Raw genomic sequence first — 15925 nt, forward strand, 5'->3', positions numbered from 1 at the left:
GGGGTACTAGGCTACACAGGCGAGAGGCAAAAGGCAAAAGGCGAATGGGAGGGCGACACGGTGATCTAGGCGGTACCAGGCTTGCGGGCAGGGCGTACCAAGGTTCGAAAGGCTCAAACGTTAAAAGACGAAGAGGCTCTGGGGGAGGCGTTTAGACTCTGTCAAGATGATCCAACCACTAGGAGTTGTAGTCAAACACTTGAGCCAAAGTGGGCCGGTTGGTCCAGGCGGTGGGAATCAATGGTGTAGATGCATTATCGAGAAGGGTAGCTGAGCTGATTGATGGGTTGGCTAGTTGAATTGATGATAAATGGCAAAGTATATGGTGGGTGTGTATGGCTAGGCAGCAGGTGAAGGAGTAAGTGAGTGAGTGAGTGAGTGAGCAGGCAAGCAACTAAGGTTGTGACAATGTGCGATAGTAAGAAGAAGAATAAGAATAAGAATAATGATAATCAATAACGATAATAATAATACTATGAATGTAATGATATGTATGTAAGATACCTAAAATACGTAGGCATTTAAGGGTAGCTTCAACTATGTATGTACCACCTACTATTTAGGTCAAATGTATGTATGTATGTCTGGTAATTCAGATGTTGTACCTGGGAAACTTGAAGAGCATTGAACAAATCAGCCGGAGAATAACTAATAAGAAAGCAAGAAAGCAAAAGAAAGCAAAATGGACAGTGGGCGAACTACCTAAACTTTGGTAGGTAAGATAGCTAGAGATGTAAATTCGGATTCAGCACTGAGGTCAGGGCTTATCATCAGATGATTGGTTCAGTGAGAAAGATGACTTGAACGTGCCAGGTGTAGTTGCATGTGTACTGCATAGTAGTTAGTTGCATGTGGACGGAATCTTTCAGATGAGCAGGAATTAATTGATGTGAAAGGTTTGAAAGACCTGCAGGGTAACTATGTAACTAACCACTGGGCAGGGTAACCAGGGTTCAGTGTTGGAAATATGCATGTACAAGGTACATACATACCTAGTACATCAATAATACTAGGTACGCTAGCAGACTAACTACCTAGTAGTAGCTTATCTTGGGAGGGATCATGTCCACACGTCCACGTCTGTTCTGATTCAGTCATATCAATCACGATCAATGCAGAGTGCCAGTGCAGCACCTATTTTACACTACATACGCACTAATCGATAAGCATTGATGCGTAGTTACAAACTATGTATTTAATACTCCAATCTCTAACTAGTGCTATCAAGTAATTCAGGGTTCACTTGAAGTTGTGCACATATGGGTACTATGACGTTGAACTCTATGTATGTCAATCATGCCAGTGAATACATACTAGGTACAATAAGCACATTAATATTTCAAACATTTAATCTTGGGCTTTCAAAGAACCGATCGGACCTTGAGAACATCTACCTTGGTGCTTCACAAGACGGACCGCTAAGCCTGTGTGAAATCGCGTACAGCATTGAACCCACTTACACATGTGCATCTTATCGTATGCATTCCGTCAATTCTCTTATGAGGTACCAGGTAGATACTTAGACATACATTATACATATTATGTAGTTATCTGCCTAGTGGTCATTTGCGGATGGCACGGGACCTATAAGGATCTCGAGATGTTAGATCACATGCTAAATACGCCCCATAGCGTGGGAGGCTTTGCTTCTACTACTCACACTACTTCGTACTTCGTACATAACGTAGTATAAAGGTCTTTAGTTCATGTGGAGAATCGATGGTGGTACGAATTACATCACGCACAGATTTTGAACCCGAGTGTGCTGGCTACAGTACCTACATACATATGTAGTAGTACTTAGTACCCAACAAGATTATCAACATTATCAAGCTTGACATGTAATGAATAGCAACCTAGTCAACATGGATTGACAGCTTGGGATCGTCCATGGCGCCTCAAGTGCTACCAAGACAATTGTTACCACGGCGAGTATTACCAAGGCAGTTGTGTCTTTAGCAGGTTTCTGAGATGGACCCCTGAAAATCATAATTAGGTCCTAGAACATTTCCTTGTTCATTGGTATTGTTCATTGGTAAAATGCATTTTGTATTCAGCTGAACTCCCTTTCGTAGAATCCGATCATGCCATGCGATGCTCGAGAAAGCCGAAGACTACCTGCCATATGTGCAGGCCCTTGAGTTACAACCGTCCCAAATGTCAGGTATCCGTTCCCTTATTCCGCAAATAGAAACCATCCCTCTGGTACTTCCTCTATGCGACCAGTTCAACAACGCCACCTGCCTCGGTGATCTTCTTCTCTGCCAGCTTGCTGACCCATCGTGCTCGGACGACTACGGGGACTTTGGGCATTCGGCCCTTTCCGAGGACCTTGGAGTAGCCTAGGGGGAGGAGGTCGATGACGGGGACGGTGTCCTTCTTCTCACCGGATAGGTAGGCATCGCGAGTCTCGGCGGGGACCAGCGACCATAGCTACAGAAGGTATATAATTAGTATGCAATCTTGCGATATGCGATATGTTGCATCGTATGGGATCGGGCTTGCAGTCCCGTCCTAGTAGGATATTTGGAGTATTCGTACCTTGTCGAGGTTGACGATGGGCTTCCAGAAGTGGTTTTGTTGCTTGTGGAAGTATCGCATACCAACCTTACCGAAATAACCAGGATGGTATTTGTCGATGTTGGTTCGGTGGTGGTGCTGACCACCGGCCATACCACGACCACCGGGGTGCTTGCGGTGCTTGCCGACACGACCGTGACCGGCCGAGACGTGGCCACGGCTATTAAAATTGTTAGCATAGTTTTTCTAGTAGAGCGAGTCATACACTCTGAGGGAAATTCCAAGTAGTTGGGTTTCGCTCTCGCTCGCTCGCTCGTTCCATTCGTCGCGCCGAATGCCATCAATGCCAGGTCTATTTCTGCCATGATTAATCGCAGCGCCGCCAAGTGATTGGGATCAAGGCTGCATTGAATCGATTCAAGTTGAAATTTGCGTGTGTGGTTTTCCTCCCCAGTTCATTTTCATCCTTGAATCTCCTCGCAAGCAACGGCATTGGAATGGCAAAAACGGGTCGGCGCGACAGGCAAGAATTGGAGCGATCGAGAGCAAAAATAGAATAAAAAAGTGTTGTGATGTGCGCAATTGGAAACATACTGCTTTCTGGTCTTTGATAATCTGGTAGGCATCTTGACGTTTGAGAGGCTGGTTGTGATGTGTTGAGAGTGCCTACTCGGAGTGGTGGGTTGCTAAGATAATAACTTATTAGGCGGTTTTGAAGATTGTATGTTGTATTGAATTTGTGAAATTCTATTTTTTCGTTTAATTTTTTGGGTAGGGTTTGGCGGGTGGGTTGTGGAGATGCTTAGCCACACTGGGCCCATATCATTATGGACACAGCCACATTTGCATAGCTACACTACCACTTCACTCAGTGCTCTTCCAGTGAGTGCACTGTGCATTCGACCTTAAATGATTCAATGTTCAATCATTTGTTGATCAGATTATTGATCAGATTAGCAGCAACAACCTTAGAACCAATCAGAATTGAATCATCACCCATTACTATTCATCATCACCGCATACACAGGTACTATGCTACGCAGCTTCATTCTCAGTTGATTGATTTAATCGAGAAAAAAAGAAAAAGAAAATAAACTTGTTAGTTGGTCTTGGTCCTCATGTCTCTAAACATACCTAGGGTATCCAAGAAATCAGGAGCCAATGTTGTAGCAGGCCTTACACAAGCATATGCACATTTGCATGAACGACGTAGTGGTTGATGTTATTAATACTCATTTTAAAACACCCCAATGTATTGTACAGCTTTCTATTGTTGATCTCGAGTACCCTAAATGTAAGACGAATAGGTACATTTTAACCAATCAACCTTCAACATGGACCAAGTGACGAACGAATTCGGGAAGATCAACTTCCATCATCCATATACCCCGTACGATGTACAAGATGAGTTCATGAATGTCGCATATGAAGTTCTACAGCGAGGAGAAGGACAAGTAGGCATCCTCGAGAGCCCAACCGGCACTGTATGTTGAACATTTCATATTTTGAAATCCCCAGTCTTCTCACCAACTAACTTAGCCAGGGGAAATCTTTATCTCTAATCTGCGCAGCTCTCACATGGCTACGAAATCACAAAAGGTCCAAATTTGAGAACTCTGTTACTAAAGCAGCTGATGAGTTCAAGGATGAGCCAGAATGGATTGTCAGTCAGATGCTAAAGCGGAAGCGAGAGGAGATACTGAAACAATGGGAGGAAAGGGAGGCACGTCTAAAGAAGATACGAGCTAAGGAAAAAATCATGGAAGAGAGAGGGACTAAACGAAGGAAACTTGACGATGGCGGGGCTAGGAGAAGCGACAGGACAGCTGATGACGACGACGAGTGGCTGCTAGACGGTGGTCAGGATGATGATACATCGCAGAGTGACGATAATCCATCCGGCCTCAGTAAGGAGACGAGAAGTCTAATGGAAAAACTTGGACTTGGAGGTCTCAAAGCAAATGAAGGAGAAAATGAAGAAGAAGGCGACAACGAGGTCAAGGTCTGTCAACTTACTGGCATCTCGGATGGTCTTCGTTTGCCATATTATCACTCTTTGCTAACTATTCATAGATATATTACACATCGCGAACACATTCGCAATTAACGCAATTCATCTCAGAGTTACGGCGACCTGCTTTCCCAAGCTCTTTGCCAGATTCACTTCTCAGTGGGAACGAAGACACGGGACCCGAGGGTATCAAACACCTCCCACTGTCTTCTCGTCAGCGGCTCTGCATTAATCCGTCAGTTTCTCGTCTCGGTTCTCTTCCCGCAATCAATGATCGCTGTACCGAGCTTCAAAAGCCGAAATCCAAGGACAAATGTCAGTTCGTGCCAAACGCAGATAATCTGAGTTCAACCCATCAGTTCCGGGACAACACACTTGCAACGGTACCCGATATTGAAGATTTATTTGAGCTTGGGAAGAAGCTCCAGGTCTGTCCGTACTACGCATCGAGAACTGCTGTGGCTGGCGCGGAAATCATTACTTTACCTTACCCATTGCTTTTACAAAAGACTGCCAGGGACGCTCTTGGTATTAAACTAGAGGGAAATGTGGTTATCGTTGATGAAGCCCACAACATCATGGATGCAGTAGCAAATGTTTATGCTTCTGAAGTGAGCCTCGGCGAGCTCAAGCAAGCTAGGCAGATGCTTGGTGTGTACGTGAAAAAGTTTGGGAAGAAGCTAAAAGGAGAGAATCGAGTTATGGTTGCCCAAGTTGCTAGGGTGGTAGATGGACTAAAGGAATGGTTAGAGGGTACACTCGAATTAAAGGTGAGGGCAAAAACGTCGTATAGACATTATATATCGATATGTCATTGCTAACATTCTCATTCTATAGAGTGAACAAGGGATTGTAGAACCCAACATCCTCTTGAGGGCTAAGGGTATCGATCAGATCAATATGTACAAACTCATCGAGTACATTCAAAACTCCAAGTTGGCGTACAAAATTGAAGGCTATGCTGCGCAAGCTGAGACCCAAGGCAACGAGAATGGCTCGTTTACGTCGCGATCAACCCCAGTCCTCCACACACTCCTTTCCTTTCTCGTTTCTCTGAATAACTTGAGTTCCGAGGGGCGTATCTTTTACCACAAGGTCTCTCAAAATGACATCAAGCTTTCTTACCTCCTTCTTTCACCTACTCATGCATTCTCATCTATCGCATCTAGTGCGCGAGCAGTGATCCTTGCCGGCGGCACTATGTCTCCGTTTGAGGACTACACAGCGCACCTCTTCCCAGATATGGCCGAGAGCAAGATCACAACTCTGAGCTGTGGTCACGTCATTCCTGCCTCCAGTCTTTGCGTTTGGACATTGGCCTCTTCCGGGCCAAAAGGGAACACGAGAAGTATAGATTTTGAGTTTAGCTTCCAGAAGCGTCGCGACAAGTCGATGGTTCGCGATCTAGGTCTCGCCATCCTTAACATATGTACCGCCGTTCCAGACGGCGTTGTTGTATTTTTCCCTAGCTACGGATACCTCGACGAAGTCGTAGCAGCATGGACTGAAGCGAGCCCCGGCCAGGCCAATTCGCTGTGGGATAGACTACAGACCAAGAAGGCCGTCTTCCGCGAGTCTAAAGGCGGATCAAGCGACGAGGTTCTGGAGAAATATACCGAGGCCATTCTCGGCGACGAGAACAAAACGGGCAGTAATCCGTCTGGCCCGAAGCCAGGGCTGACAGGCGGCCTACTACTAAGCGTAGTGGGTGGGAAGATGAGCGAAGGGATCAACTTCTCCGATCGCCTTGGCCGTTGCGTTGTTGTCGTCGGGCTGCCTTACCCGAACATAAACTCTCCCGACTGGAAGGCTCGGATCGAATACATTGAATCGACGACGGTGGAACGGCTAACGAAAGCTACACCCGCAGCTACCGATTCTACTAACCCTACGACTTCTGCTTCCATGGCTCCCAAAACATCGTCGCTAAGCGAGACAGAGGCGAAAGCCAAGGCCAAGCAAGTGGCGCGCGAATTCTACGAAAATGCATGCATGCGCGCCGTCAACCAGAGCATTGGTCGAGCGATCCGGCACCGTGGTGATTACGCGGCTATCGTGCTCATAGACAGGCGGTTTGCAACTGCGCGCATTAGATCAAAGCTGCCTGGCTGGATTCGTGGGGGCTTGGTCGAGGGTAGTGAGGATAAGGGGCTAGGGCAAATGATGGGGAAGCTTAATGGATTCTTTAGGGAGAAGAAAGCTGGGACTGGTGTTTGATTCATTATTGGTAGCAAGGGAATAAAGGACAATTCAACTACAGAAGAGTGTGATTGAATTTCCTATACCTAACCCGACCGGTGACTAGATGCTATATACCATCTAGTCTGTATCCATATGGATATAACATATTGGCACATGTAAGTGAATAGGGGGATCACGGCTTTACAAGGGGTAAGCCCTTCTAACAAAGTCAAAATTTTAGGTGGTGGCAAACCCGCCTACCTAGAGCTACTAGGTACATCCTAGTGCCTGTAATGCAGCCCTAATTCCCTGAAGCACATCAAACCCCACTAACTATAGTTTAATGGCCGGGACTTACTAGGCCGGCTATCGCGTTTTCTCCTCGCGTCGCCAATAAATTATTCTTTCTACATATGCACTCAACTCTTTTTTGTCGATCGCGAGTACCAAAGTTCACAATAACAGATACCCCCAACTCATACTAATAGACCATTTAAAATGGCTTCTTCACCACGACATGAGGAATACCAGTACCTCGAACTTGTGCAAGAGATCTTGGACCATGGCGAACGCCGACCTGATCGGTATGTTCTTGATATCCGATCCAAATTCGGCGCATGATTCTAATACGTAGGCCCTTAGAACGGGCACAGGCACTTACTCCATATTCGCCCCTCGACCCCTTAAGTTCAGCCTAAACGACGACGGAAAACCCATTCTACCCCTCCTGACCACAAAGCGCGTCTTCCTCCGCGCCGTCATCGCCGAGCTCCTGTGGTTCATCGAGGGCAACACGTCCTCCGCCTCCCTGAGCGCGCAGGATGTCAAGATCTGGGACGGCAACGGGTCGCGCGAGTTCCTCGACAACCTCGGGCTCACGCACCGCGAGGTCGGCGACCTGGGCCCCGTCTACGGCTTCCAGTGGCGCCACTTCGGCGCCGAGTACGTCGACGCGAAGACCGACTACACGGGCCAGGGCGTCGACCAGCTCGCCGACATCATACACAAGCTGAAGACAAACCCGCACGACCGCCGCCTCATCCTGTCCGCCTGGAACCCGCACGACCTGAAGAAGATGGTGCTCCCGCCGTGCCACATGTTCGCGCAGTTCTACGTCTCGTTTCCGCGGCGGAAAGGCGAGGTGGAGGAGGAAGGGGAGGGGGAGAGCAAGCCGAAGGGCCACCTGCACTGCCAGCTGTACCAGCGGTCCTGCGACATGGGCCTCGGCGTCCCGTTCAACATCGCCAGCTACGCGCTGCTGACGCACATGCTCGCGCACGTCTGCGACCTGGTTCCGGGCAGCCTGACGCACGTCATGGGCGACGCCCACGTCTACGTCGACCACGTCGACGCGCTGAAGGTGCAGCTGGAGCGCGAGCCGCGGCCATTCCCGGAGCTGAGGCTGACGCCGGAAAGGGGGGACGCCATCGATGGATGGAAGGTCCAGGATATTGCGGTGCTGAACTATGAGCCGCACAAGACGATTCCGATGAAGATGTCAGTTTAGGAAGGAAGTGACGTGGTACGATAATGAATATACTTGGTAAAATTATGAGAAAGGATATGAGAAAAGACTAGATGGCCGTTAAGTAGAGCTATTGAAGGTAAAAGCATAGGATAGGGAGGTGGTGGGAAGGTGTCTGCGTGTTATATATCACATTAGACTTGGTAGAGAAAAAGCGCATCTTGAGGATGGTAGACGAGACATCCGGCATGATAAAGGATGTCTGATTTCGGCCAAGGAGAGCTGAGTCAATACCTAGGTAGACATTTCTCTTTAGGGGACATGGCTATGACTTCCAGAGTTCTGAAGAGTTGTCGAGCCTCACCAAGCAGCTTTTCAGGTCAGCTTTAGGTGGTAGAATCATTACGAAGTCCACCATAATCCTCGTTTTCACCGCAGAGAACGGACACTATGGCATACCTACTTTCCACACCAACAAAGTTGCACCTGGAGTTCGCTGGTGACGATAATCGTTTACATCTCATACCGTTCTCGAGTTTAGAGCAGCAGGCTCATTACTGTGGTATTTACCACGATATCGTGGAATTACTCCCCAATATATATACCCTTTTTTACAAGTCCAATTTTCATGGGCTTCCAGCGATACTAGGTATCATATTTCCCCCAGCTCACACACACAGAAGTAGACCTCGCAAAGCGGCAGCACCCCTCTACCCCACCGTGTCTAGACTCCCTCTCGCATTGAACCCAGGGATTCACGCCGCTGGCACACGTCAACAAGCATCGGCATACAGCTACATTGATAGGTCTACCATACGATGGACCATAAACCCAACAGCACATGTAAAAACACATGCTATAATTTATATCTCTACCTAGGCATGTATGATACAAGATGAGTGCTCTCATGGTAAAGGGGTAGGTAGTTCATCATGTGACGTGACTCGACGAAAGCAAGCGCTTCCAGCACACAACAATTGGCTGCCTGCCAAGCTGCCAAGCCGCTTCACGCGCGGAAAGGATGAAATCTATTATAATAGTCCCGGAAGAGATTGAATAGTTACCTAAGTATCAAGATATTGAATATTGACATGATCAGTAAGGCCGCTTATTCGCGAAAGCGCGAAGCAGGTACGTAATGTTGATGGGCGAAGCAAAAGCAAATGTTGTTGGGAGCGAAAACAAACCCCTGGCTGGCTGACTGACCGACCCGGACTGGACTGGAAGAACCGATGAGGTCGGAGTCCGATCTAATATCGGAGTTCAGGATGCGGAGCTGCATTTTACATAACATAGCACCCTGGCATCCAAGGTAGGTTATGTGGTAAGTAGACTGGATATCTCGGATGCCGACGCATTGAATCGCTGTAATCGAATTACTGAGAGCTAGGTTACATTCACAGCCAACTAGGGCCAAGCACCAGCGACGACATCTGCCAATTACATCTCCCATTGAAAGCTGCCTGATCGCGAAGGACCTAGCTCACGTCAGCGAGAATTCCTTACGATCAATGCAGTTTCATGCCTTCTTTCTTGCCTAGGCATTAGGTAGACGTGATGGTAGGATGTAGAATGCCGACTCGTTATGTTTGGATGGTCGGACATTAGGTAGGTAAGTACACTTCATGATGGTGTCATGTCATGTCGTTGGTAGTAGTGTAGGAACACACCTCCTTCGGAGACGCGAGGGTTGATGGCCGAGGCATGCGATGCGATGCGATGCGATGCATGCAAGGCATAATCACAAGCTACTGTGACGAAGGAGTTGTTGATCATTGTCATCGAGTACCTACCTATTTAATAATGAGCTTCGTCTGCTTTTTTTTCTATCCGATGTTATTCTCATCATCAACTCAAACATCTTCACACTCATACTCACACAATACCAGCACACACTACCAACTACCTACTCATCATCTACCAAACTAACAACAACACACTCGTCAACCTCCCAAACAAACAAACAACCAAACAACCACAATGGCACCCATAACCGAAATCGTCCTCGCAACCCGCGCCCCCGGCGCCCCCCTGGACGCAATCTACACGCTCTTCGCCAGCACCCTGAAGCCGCAGCCCGGCAACCTCGCCGTGCGCGCCTCCGTCGTCGCCGAGGACCCCAACGCCTTCCGCTTCTTCATCGACTGGGACTCCCTCTCCTCCCACCACGCCTTCCAAGCCAGCGCCGCCTACGCGCCCTTCCTCGCGCAGCTGACCCCGCACTCCGGCGGGCCCGTCAAGGTCCTGCACGCGGAGCTGACCCCGCACCCCCCCACCGTGCTCGACAACGCCGAGGGCGCGGGCAAGTCCGCCGTCGCCGAGGTGCTGTTCGCGTACTTCGACCCGGCGGCCGACACCGCGGCGCCCCTGGCCGCGGCGCAGGAGCTGGCCGCGGGCCTGCGGGCCGCGGGCTTCCCCGGCCTGTCGGGGGAGTCGGCGTTCGGGTGGACGGTGGAGGCGGACGTCGAGTACGAGGGGCAGCCCACGCGCGCGCTGGTGTCCCTGGTCGGCTGGGACAGCGTGCAGGCGCACAAGGACGCGCGCGCCACGGAGGCGTACGGGAAGCTGATTGCCGATTTCAGGGGCGCCGTCCAGGGGCTCAAGGGGTTCGATGTTACGCATGTGTCCAACAAGATCTTGTGAGTGCCTATAAAGTGCCTAGCCTAGGTACATGTAGGTACTGTACCTAGGTGCCTGTAGTGGCTCTTGGGAAAATCTGGGGTTTCTTGTTTGTTCGGCGATATGCCGCCATCGATGTACTGGGCTCGTCGGTTTTGGTTTTGCGATCGTGGATAAAAAGATGTGAAGCAGACTGTCTTTTAGATACGAGTTAGATGTTAGCGATTTATGAAATAGAGATGTCTTTTGGATCTGCATATCGACATTCCTCGTCTTGCACTTCTCCTGTAAAAAAAAATGATGCGATTTATGATTAGCAAGCCAGCCACTTGTGCAGGTTAGCAAAATAAAGAAAAAAAAATGATTCACAGTCTCCGTAAATCTTCGAAAGAACTGTAGGTGTAGGTAATACAGTATGTCTATCTATTCATTCGTATCGTATTCTCTTACAAGGTGGAATCTACATGTCAGCTAAATCATTTAGTCTTAAGATCGGCTTCTTCTTTGGAGCTTGCCCCTTTTATCCCAACCTCTTCATCTATAGATTGCCCCTTAACCACCCCAACACCATGCTCTGCCAGATCCGTATTCAAAATTGGGGGTCCTGAGAAATGCTTGCGGCCCCAGGCAAAGTACCAGACGATACTGATGGTCGCGAATCCCGCGAACACCACGCTAGCGTAGTTCATGTTAGAGGCGTCTAGCCCGCTGAGATTCGTAGGCATACAAAGCAAAAAGATTGCCAGGACAATCCACAAAAGCGTCGTTATGTTGATAGCGAAGCCAAAGCGACCTAAAGAGTAGGATGCGCCTACCAACAGCTTCCGGCCGCGGATGACGGAAATTAAAATCGGTAGCCCATATGATGTTGAGAGGCACAAGGTGGCAACGCCGGTAAAGCTGCCGAACGCGGCAGATGAGCCAAAGTAAATGAGTCCAAGTAGGCAATCGACAACTGCAGACAAAGTGAGAGCAAGGAGTGGAATGTCAAATCGCTTGTCAATCTTGCTCCAAAGACCAGATCCAGGGATGGCTCCGTCACGTGCAAAGGCATAAGTGCAACGACTCGACGCTGTTAGCGCACCAACGCCAGCAAAGAGCCATATTCCCAGTATCAGAAATAGCAAGCCAAAGCCTCCCCCGGCACTTCCGGTTGCCGTCTTGAAGACGAGACCGATAGGTTGGCCGTTTGCTACTTCTAATAACGTCTGAACCTCGGGAAGAACGAATAAAACCGGTATTAAGTAGATCAGGCCCGTAATTCCGGCCGCCACAACGGACACTGCAATGTCCAAAGTCAGTAAAATGAATGGGGCCATTGAAAGATGCTTTTGGCTGAGAAATACTCACAGACTATAGCCTTAGGAACCTCTCTCTCCGGTGACTGCACTTCCTCACACATAGCTGCGACCATGCCGTAACCGGTAAGCACATATGCAGGCTGCAACAGACCGACGAAGAAGGACCAGCCGGCGGGCCATCCCGAACTTGAGGCGTCGTAATGCGCAAACACGAACTCTCCGCTCCTCTTGGTTGGCGACATGGTCAACAAAACGATGAGGATGATAACGATGGAAGCTCCGGTCCAGTAAATGCAGGCAGTGTTGATTAAGTCTAGGTATTTAGAGCCAAATACGTTGATGAGGTAGCATAGGAGCATGACGGCCCAGAACATGAGAATGGTCTGCCACTCGTTCGCGACAAAGTCTTCGTCCCATAATGAAATGGCACTGAGGATCAACTGGGCGCCTCCGAAGTTAATAGAGAGAGTGACGGTCCAGTTCCCGACGAGTGTCAGCCAGCCAGTAATCCAGCTAGTGATAGGAGCCCATCGTGGTGTTGACAGAAGCGCGGCCCAGTAGTAAACGCCACCGGCAGTAGGGTAGACGGAGCAGATCTCAGCTAGCGAGGCAGCGATGGCCGTAGACAGGAGAGAGAGCAAGACCCAGCCCCAGAGGACAGTGACGGACTGACCGTTTGCCAAGGATACATAAAACGTAGTGCTTAGACCATAGGGAACGGCCATCTGTCAGGCACGTGTTAGCAAATACTCTCCGAAGACTCGATTGTTGACCCGGGGATGCGACATACTATAAATCTCACAGTTAGCACTTATATCTCTAACCAAGATATCCGTAGATACCTCCATAGATGAATTAGGTAACATACCAATAGCGAATGAAAGGCCGAGTACTGAGAGCATACTCAAACTTCGGGGCAACTCGGACTTGTAGCCCATCTTCGCGAGGGCATCGTCAGCCGCTGTCGCCTGCATAGACCTGCGCCGGCCGACGCTCCTAAGAGATTCTGCTCCCATCGTCGATGATGTCACGATTGCCTTTTTGTTTTTTTTTTCTCTCTTTTTTAATAGTAGTTAGTGTAGTTAGTTAGGTAGTTAATGATAGTGATAAGAAACTAATAAATAAAATAAAAGAGAGAAAGGTTGATTTCCAAGGATGGAATATTGAGCATTGAGTATTAAGTAGTTATGGTATTTCATGTTAAAGATGGAAAGGAAGAGTCGGAGTCTGGGGGTGATGGCGATGATAACAATTGGCAATTGGCGCTGATAACAACATTTAAACATTTGACTACTATGTATTAATGAACATGGGACAATTCTGTATCACCTACTAAGTAGATACTAGGTATTGTATTGTACCTAGGTAGTAACCAGGTAGTAACCAGGTAGTAACCAGGTAGTAAGTAAGTATAAACTACCCTAGTCCTAGGTATTAGAAAATAGCATCATCCATAAATCTCTACATTGTGTATACATGAAAGTGCTAAAAGTGCTAACATTGAAAACACCGAAGGCCTTATCTCTAGACCGTTTGGTCAGATTGAGCCCGAGATTGAGAATCCTTCTAAGTTTTACTATGTAATTATCAGCCAGCTAGTCTCGATATGGCATCGTTCAACGGGCCTTTTTCTTGATCTGACTGCTAAGTCCCTAGGCTTAGTTTAATATCCTAACCCAGAGCATCGTTGTCCCAGGGTTTCTTATCTTTTATGTTGTACTGTGAGTTAAGGAGTTATGGGGTTAGTTATGGGGTTATGGGGTATTTTTTATCATTCAAGAAGATCAATTGATCTTCATTACAACATAAAACTTCATTTCGATAACATCGTCTACTTATCTATCATCTACTATACCCAGTAACCTATGTTAGGCAATTAGCTGACGACGACCTTAGGTAATCTCTTATAAATCGGGAAACATTTCTTCTTTTTTCTTTTTTCTTTTGTTTATTTCAACATCATCTTGTTGTCTCTTATGAATTTGGAGTTGGAGAACCTCAAATGTGGCTACTGGCTAGGAACCATGTACCCTAACTAACATTTATACTCGGTGAGGGGATCTCGATCAGCGAGACCTACTTACTACTTAGTATGTAGTATGTACGAAGTATATCAAGTAATCAACCAGTTCCCCCGCACGCTATTCGCCGTCGCCGTGCGGGCACAACATTGAATGAAATGGCCTTGACTTCTAGCTCGGCCAAGTCTACCTATGTACTTATCAATTAGATAGTAGTAACTAGCCTTTATCTGTTGGGACAACCCCCTTTTTACATATTATAGTATTCTTGATAACCTTGGAAGACACCATCATCATGGCACCTCAGCCACGTCTAGAAGGCAAAGTCGCAATTGTGACCGGAGGCGCGTCGGGCTTTGGGAAAGGCATCGCCGCCAAATACGTCCAAGAGGGAGCTCGTGTTGTCATCGCCGATTTATCAGAAGAAGCCGGCCAGGCCGTCGCTCAGGAATTGGGCTGCCACTTCGTCACCGGAGACGTGACCAAGCGAGAGGACTGGGAGAGTCTCCTAAAAGCAGCCCTACACACTTTCGGTCAGCTCGATATCGTGGTGAATAACGCCGGAGCCACGTATGCCAACAAGCCGACGGATGAGGTCACAGAAAAAGATTTCGACCTTGTCATGAATGTCAACGTCAAGTCTATCTACTTCTCCACTAATGTCCTCCTGCCTTACTTCTTGGAGAAGAAGAGACCGGGCTGCTTCATCCAGGTGGCGTCTACCGCGGGAGTCCGGCCGCGTCCAAGACTTACTTGGTATAACGCCTCAAAGGCGACTGTCATCAATGCTACCAAGGTAGGGGAACAGATGAATGACTACAAAATAATGAATACTGACTGCGATCCTATGACAGACGATGGCAGTCGAATATGGACCCCAGCAGATTCGCTTCAATGCGGTCTCGCCAGTAATCGGGAGCACGGGCATGACACACCTATTCATAGGCATGTCTAACACAGAAGAGAACCGCAAGGCTTTTGAGTCCGTGGTGCCATTGGGAAGGGGCTCTACGCCGGAGGACGTCGCCAATGCTTGTTGTTACTTGGCGAGCGATGAAGCTGCCTTTATCACGGGGGTCAATCTCGAAGTGGATGGAGGACGGTGTGTGTAAGGACCCTCAGCTTAGGTACCCATTCTACCTGGGAGGTATGTCTTAGAAACCTTGGAGCATTAGGACCTTCCTTCTCGGGCCATATGGGAGGCTGCTATTGAAGCCATTATGTGACGAAGCATGCTATCCTTCCGTCCGAGAATAGACACGAGATGACGCTTGCGCTGATGGAGTTGGACTTCTTTCGGTCTTTGACTGTGATATAATGTGGTGTCCAATTCATTTGCACTTCCAAGCGGAGCCAAGCCGGAACCGAGACGGAGCGACTCAAATATAGCTACATGGGGATGTCATAGTAGTATACCTACTAGTCACTCAGGAAGCTTCCATTTATATATCAAATGCTACCTCAGGAGCCCGAGTCGTCACAGTCGTAGAAGTGGATGCGAGGTTGTATTGTAGTGTAGTTGTGATGGGTGCTGACATCCACCTTCAAGGCTCCCCTGTTTCCTTGCGCACCTATGAAGTTCAGAATCGCCCTGGTTTCCGGTCATGCATTTTAATCCCCTGAGGGTTACCGACAAGGTGGGCTACGGTAGTTGACATGTCTTGGTATTATTTACGAGTCATCTAATATATGTTGCATGTTGTATTGGCCTGCCGAAAGAGATCACATTCAGAGGTCCTTCCGGCATTGCCCCTTTCGGATATTTCACGATCTTGCTTTTCCCCACAATCACCCCACGAATCCATGT

The 15925-nt window shown here is 48.2% G+C and overlaps 6 protein-coding genes across 6 annotated transcripts; 4 read left to right on the forward strand and 2 right to left on the reverse strand.

Moving 5' to 3' along the window:
* Positions 1 to 1697: 1697 nt before the first annotated feature.
* Positions 1698 to 3271, reverse strand: GGS25DRAFT_509100 (ribosomal protein L18e/L15P). The gene is made up of 3 exons (XM_049262532.1): positions 3115 to 3271; positions 2542 to 2740; positions 1698 to 2433 (listed from the first exon to the last, which is right to left on the reverse strand). The coding sequence occupies exons 1-3, from the start codon at positions 3144 to 3146 to the stop codon at positions 2215 to 2217; spliced, it is 450 nt and encodes a 149-aa protein (XP_049111965.1). The 5' UTR covers positions 3147 to 3271; the 3' UTR covers positions 1698 to 2214.
* A 583-nt stretch (positions 3272 to 3854) lies between these two features.
* On the forward strand, positions 3855 to 6748 carry GGS25DRAFT_525923 (DNA repair helicase; the record flags this gene model as incomplete). Its single annotated transcript, XM_049264886.1, has 4 exons — positions 3855 to 4004; positions 4064 to 4522; positions 4594 to 5301; positions 5369 to 6748. The coding sequence occupies 4 exons, from the start codon at positions 3855 to 3857 to the stop codon at positions 6746 to 6748; spliced, it is 2697 nt and encodes an 898-aa protein (XP_049111966.1).
* Positions 6749 to 6979: 231 nt separating this feature from the next.
* Positions 6980 to 8423, forward strand: GGS25DRAFT_70944 (thymidylate synthase). Its single transcript, XM_049265971.1, has 2 exons — positions 6980 to 7296; positions 7355 to 8423. The coding sequence occupies exons 1-2, from the start codon at positions 7211 to 7213 to the stop codon at positions 8217 to 8219; spliced, it is 951 nt and encodes a 316-aa protein (XP_049111967.1). The 5' UTR covers positions 6980 to 7210; the 3' UTR covers positions 8220 to 8423.
* A 1734-nt stretch (positions 8424 to 10157) lies between these two features.
* Positions 10158 to 10820, forward strand: GGS25DRAFT_525925 (uncharacterized protein; the record flags this gene model as incomplete). Its single annotated transcript, XM_049264887.1, has 1 exon — positions 10158 to 10820. One exon carries the CDS (start codon positions 10158 to 10160, stop codon positions 10818 to 10820), a length of 663 nt encoding a protein of 220 aa, XP_049111968.1.
* Positions 10821 to 11195: 375 nt separating this feature from the next.
* GGS25DRAFT_509111 (amino acid transporter) lies at positions 11196 to 13362 on the reverse strand (the record flags this gene model as incomplete). Its single annotated transcript, XM_049262533.1, has 3 exons — positions 12888 to 13362; positions 12147 to 12822; positions 11196 to 12078 (listed from the first exon to the last, which is right to left on the reverse strand). Coding segments are annotated over exons 2-3 (1478 nt in total), but the record flags the coding sequence as incomplete, so codon positions are not given.
* A 387-nt stretch (positions 13363 to 13749) lies between these two features.
* GGS25DRAFT_71080 (3-oxoacyl-reductase) lies at positions 13750 to 15828 on the forward strand. Its single transcript, XM_049265972.1, has 2 exons — positions 13750 to 14914; positions 14973 to 15828. Exons 1-2 carry the CDS (start codon positions 14414 to 14416, stop codon positions 15228 to 15230), a joined length of 759 nt encoding a protein of 252 aa, XP_049111970.1. The 5' UTR covers positions 13750 to 14413; the 3' UTR covers positions 15231 to 15828.
* Positions 15829 to 15925: the final 97 nt, after the last annotated feature.

The sequence above is a fragment of the Hypoxylon fragiforme genome (genome assembly GCF_022984875.1).
Source record: "Hypoxylon fragiforme strain CBS 206.31 chromosome Unknown GGS25scaffold_10, whole genome shotgun sequence".
In the NCBI taxonomy this organism is placed as follows: domain Eukaryota; kingdom Fungi; phylum Ascomycota; class Sordariomycetes; order Xylariales; family Hypoxylaceae; genus Hypoxylon; species Hypoxylon fragiforme.

What these genes read in the sequence shown, in the direction of transcription:
- GGS25DRAFT_509100 (XM_049262532.1), bottom strand. Translation starts at nt 3,146, where the DNA reads ATGCCTACCAGATTATCAAAGACCAGAAAGCA. An exon ending in TTATCAAAGACCAGAAAGCA is followed by an intron (nt 2,741 to 3,114) that starts GTATGTTTCCAA and finishes CAATTTTAATAG; the next exon opens with CCGTGGCCACGTCTCGGCCG. An exon ending in CCATCGTCAACCTCGACAAG is followed by an intron (nt 2,434 to 2,541) that starts GTACGAATACTC and finishes TACCTTCTGTAG; the next exon opens with CTATGGTCGCTGGTCCCCGC.
- GGS25DRAFT_70944 (XM_049265971.1), top strand. Translation starts at nt 7,211, where the DNA reads ATGGCTTCTTCACCACGACATGAGGAATACCAGTACCTCGAACTTGTG. An exon ending in GGCGAACGCCGACCTGATCG is followed by an intron (nt 7,297 to 7,354) that starts GTATGTTCTTGA and finishes GTAGGCCCTTAG; the next exon opens with AACGGGCACAGGCACTTACT.
- GGS25DRAFT_71080 (XM_049265972.1), top strand. Translation starts at nt 14,414, where the DNA reads ATGGCACCTCAGCCACGTCTAGAAGGCAAAGTCGCAATTGTGACCGGA. An exon ending in CTGTCATCAATGCTACCAAG is followed by an intron (nt 14,915 to 14,972) that starts GTAGGGGAACAG and finishes ATCCTATGACAG; the next exon opens with ACGATGGCAGTCGAATATGG.